General features: G+C 39.3%; 1 protein-coding gene across 1 annotated transcript in view; it reads left to right on the forward strand.

Annotated features, from left to right (window-relative positions):
- The window catches only part of LOC101855448, a gene marked incomplete at its 5' end in the record, with an annotated part of 16,770 nt that extends 14,735 nt beyond the window's left edge, over positions 1–2,035 (forward strand). Inside the window, 1 exon segment of the mRNA XM_005110302.3 lies at positions 1,301–2,035. Coding sequence (XP_005110359.2) covers positions 1,301–1,389 — 89 coding nt within the window.
- Positions 2,036–4,707: the final 2,672 nt, after the last annotated feature.

Consider the following 4,707-nt stretch of genomic DNA (forward strand, 5'->3'; position numbering starts at 1 on the left):
GGGGGGTTGTGGTAAGGGCTTTACTGTGCTCACAACTGCATAATGTCATAGTATGAGCGCGCGGGACACATTAAACATTTTCAGTTGGTAGGAAATTTTGAATTTTGTCAGCGTGGCTGCCGAAACCAACTCTTATCGATTTAGGACCACCAAGGGATCTTTAGCGTGTGCAACTTGCACACAGGACCTCCGAGGTTTTTCGCCCTTGTCCGAGAAGGCTAGGTGTAGATCTTTCCTACCATAGGATCAGGGGTGTGGCTAAAAGTGTGAAAGACAATAGAAAGAAAGCTAAGGAATAGCATTAGAAAGGCTGCAGAAAGAGTCAGGAGTCCAGAGGAAGGGGCAAAGGAGGTAAGGGGGTGGGGCCAGAAAGTGGAGATGAAAACAGACTACAGAACACTGTTAGAGATCAGGAAAAGATGTTAAAAGAGAAAATATTTTAGAGAAGAAAATTTTCCGTTGATGTCCGGATTCGAATCCGGGACCTATTGAATGAGAGGCGAACATCTTAACCTCTAGGCTACGAGAGCCCCCTTTGCTTTATTCAAGAAAATTCTTTAATAAATAAATAGGCCTATACTATTAAAAACATCGCAATGGACGGTTTCTACAGATTTTTAAAGGTTTGCATCCCATGAGCTGGAATAACATCGTTTATAAAAGTAGGTCTGTCATTTATATTTATTATATTTGTGAAAGTCCGTCACTTTTGCAGCCTAAAACTTCCGAACCGCTTAACTTTCGAATTTGACAAAATTAATGGTGGTTCAAAATCATTTAAAGGGTGCACAGTTTTATTGAGGAGCCTGAAGTCACTGTAGTTTAATTTTCAGTTGTTCATTAGTTTCGTTTAGATCTAAGGTTGGAAAAGTCAGTCTTCTATGACGCCATCGTAAACGAGTGAGGTTTCCGTTCACTGGCCGTGCGCACTGTTTCGACACCTTTGAAATTCTGGAGTGTGCAACCACGAAAGCGGAATAGACAATCAATGTATACATGATAATCACTATATCTAAACCTATTTTTTTTTCATCTCTCAGGATTTATTGCTCCATTCCAGAAGAGTGTAAATATTGTAGGCCAATGACTTTCAGTTGATGTTAATGCACCGATTATTCCTTTCATCGAAAGGGGGCCCAGCTAGTATTTGTTCTAATTGTGACACTATGTTTATGAACGCATGTTTTGAGAACCTTTAGTGCACTCTCAAAAAAATGTTCTCTTTAACACTAATTTTTTATAACAAGTTTTGCTACTAAAGAGTGTCCTTAATACTGTATTTTCCTTCCTTTTTTCCTAGATCCAAACCCCGGCACCCGGGTTTCTGTGTCTCTGTTGGTGTTTACCGTGACGCTTCTTTGTGGGCTGGTTGTGAGACAAGAAACTTAACCGGATTCCTGACAAACCGGATCCAGGACAAGCCGGATATAAAAACAAAGACGAAACAAAACCGGATACGCGACCAAATTTGGAACTCAATATAACTAGATTTTCTTTTCTCTTTCAATTAATAAAATTATATTATGATTTACAGCAAAAATAAAACTAAGAATAAAAAAATAAATAACTAAGGGCAGTTTTAATACATCCAATCAAATCCTGAAAACTAAACGTATTTTTTGACTCAATGACCACTAAATAAAAAAAAAATTCTAAAACGTTATATGTAGCCAACCCGTCTGACAATGACAAAGACAATGACAATCTTTATTCATCTCGCAGGGAGAAATTTGTCTTGGTCGTTAACCATGGCCGTGCGACTGTAGAACTGCATAATTGCAATTGAAGATGTTTTACTCCCAATCGACGAGCTTTAGAATATTTAGGAGGCGGGCTGCTTTGACATTGTCAGTCTGGTCCAATCTAGGCTGAGAGAGATATACAACGTCCCTGTAGCAATCCCCCTTCTTTTCCCCGAAGATACTCGGCGATAAAAATTCTCACTGCACGGGAATTGAACTCATGTCTTCTGCTTGTAACGGCGAAGTGCCTTACCAACAAATCACAGGCGCTCAGTAAAGTTGCCAAAGACACCGAAAATAAAAAATAGAAGCAACAGTTCCGAAGGGTCATCTTTTAGGAGACTGTTGTGAATTTCTTGGAAGGAGAAAAACCTCAAATGAGGCAGTACTGAAGAAAGCCCACAGGGGCAGCTCATAAATTCAAATTATTAGGAAGAGACAAATTAAATGCAGTTAAGCTATCTGGGACATGTATATCGATATACAAGCCTTGAAAGTCTAGCTCTTGATGAAAAAAACCCAAAACAAATGAGGCAGGGATAAACTAAGAGCAACTTACCTGGAAAATCTGGACAAATGTATGACAGGGAAAGACGAGGACAAATAATACATACATTTTTAGAGTTTTGAGTATCCGAACAAAGACATGAATGGAGACCCGTGATCGCCTACGTCTGTTTCAGATCTTTCACTTTATGATGATGATAACCCTTGTTGTTGTTGTTGTTGTTGTTGTTGTTGTTGTTGTTGTTGTTGTTGTTGTTGTTGTTGTTATCGATCCAGCAACAGCTGGGCTCTCGCCCTTCTGTCCAATGCCAAGTAGTGATAAGTGCAGGTCTGCTGCAGTTGCTGTAATGTTCCATAGAGTGTGTTGTCTATGTTAGGTCTCGGAGGGAGAAGGGTGATGATAACCCTTAAATTATAAAGATTTTCTTTTAACAATGTCTTTAAACGTGCAGATTTTGTTCGTTTTCTACTTTACCCTCTCTTGTATTACTCAATAGCATGAATTACGTACCATGTTCATTCACTACCATGTCTACTGTCCACTTAACCGTCACAGAAAATTGAATTGAAGCTACTGTCTTGCCCGCTCATAGCGAACACGTACATAAAGAAACACGCATATAACGGAACACACATACAGAAAAATACACACTTAACGAAATACGCACATACCGAAACGCGCACATAGCGAAACACGCACAAAACGAAACACACACAGCGCAACTCGCACACAGTAAACAGATCTTCTGTCCCGAAATTGTCGTATACGTGGGTATTCTTTGTATTTAAAACACGCATAGCAAAATTCATAATATCGAAAAGAATTCTGCGTCTCGCCGATTTCGTTGTGTGTGTGTGCTGGACTACACTTGTCTGAAAGCAAAGTAAACTATTGGAAAGAAAAGAATCTAGGGGAAATGAAAGAGTGAAAGAGGATAATAAGAAAGTATTCGAAGGAGGAATCGTGAAATACTTTTGTCTTTTTCATCCGAAAGAAAAGGTGTCCGAAACATGTCTTTTTATGATTTTCCAATAATGTTTTGATTCATTTCCTTTCTGTTTTACGATTGATTAAAAAACATTTTCAATCAAATTTCATTATTGGTATATTATTCTTTATTCTTTTATTTTTTACTTTGTATGTATGCAAGGTATCTGACACAAAGTGACTATACAAGGAGATGGTTCACTCAGCCAAGGAGTGTTTGGATCTCGAAGGGATCAAATTAATTATGAGATCATGTAAAAATCTTACTAAGAAGAAACTGTCGATAGAAACCATTAACCATGACATAAAAATCTCATTTATCTCAGACACATAAAATGACGGGAATCGCTGGAGATTCAAGCGATTCGAATGCCATGTGATTTTGTTGGCTACCAGTCTCGTAATCGAGAGGTTGCGGGGTCGGGGGTTCGAGCCTCGGGCCCGTCGTTGTGTCCTTGGGAAAGGCACTTTATACGAATTTTCCTCACCTCACCCAGGTGGAAATGGGTACCCGGCCACAGACAGCGAAATATATTGTCAGAATGTTAATGTTTTAGCGCCTTTAAATGGCTGCTTGTGTTGTATGCTTCCCAGGAAGTTGAGTTTGTTTTAGAATGCTCTCAGGTCTGCTGGGGTAATAGTATAGATTGTGAAGCGCATAAAGCTTGCTGTTGAGCGAGGATTTGCGCTATGCAAATGCTATCTATCTATTAATAAAATACAGACGATAGATTTTCTTTTCATTTTTCTCAAACTTTGGTTAAAATAGGAGCACAATGCATTTACAATCGTCGAGGTAAAGGTAGCATTATTTGTACTTGGTGGCTCTGAGACTGGGTGAAAAAGTTGAGCCAACAAGAGGTATAAAATTTGCCTGTATGAAGTATTCACTACTATTTAATAGCCACTTCTGAAACCATGAATAGCTCAAAGACACTACACTCTCGAAGCGCAGGGAATGTTGTTTTAAGAAGAAAACACCCCTCTCCCCCCAACCCCCCCCCCCACCACAAAAAAACCCAGCAAAAAATCCAAGAGCAGAGCTACCCTTTCTTTACTCGATATTCGAGGCGTCATGAATGGTATACAACAGAAGTAAAAGCGAGAGTCCAACATAGTAATATTAATACCCTAACCCATTTATTACTTTTTTTTACCAGAAGAAGAAAATAATGTATTTGGTTTCATAACTCAGCAACCTGGAAACCGGAAGGTTGCTTAGCCATATTTCTAATGCTTTAGGAGAATTACTAGCCAGAGTCCTGAGGATTATTTTAGCTGTGTGCTCTCTGTCAGATTCATCAATCCGCAAATATATTCAGATCTACGAATAGAATCACCATCAGTATCATCACCATAATCATCGTTATCATCTTCATCATCTTCTTCATCCTCATCCTCCTCCTCATCATCATCCTCCTCCTTCTCCCCCTCCTCCTCCTCCTCCTCTTCCTCCTCCTCCTCCTCCTC

The sequence above is a fragment of the Aplysia californica genome, unplaced genomic scaffold (genome assembly GCF_000002075.1).
Source record: "Aplysia californica isolate F4 #8 unplaced genomic scaffold, AplCal3.0 scaffold00872, whole genome shotgun sequence".
Taxonomy (NCBI): domain Eukaryota; kingdom Metazoa; phylum Mollusca; class Gastropoda; order Aplysiida; family Aplysiidae; genus Aplysia; species Aplysia californica.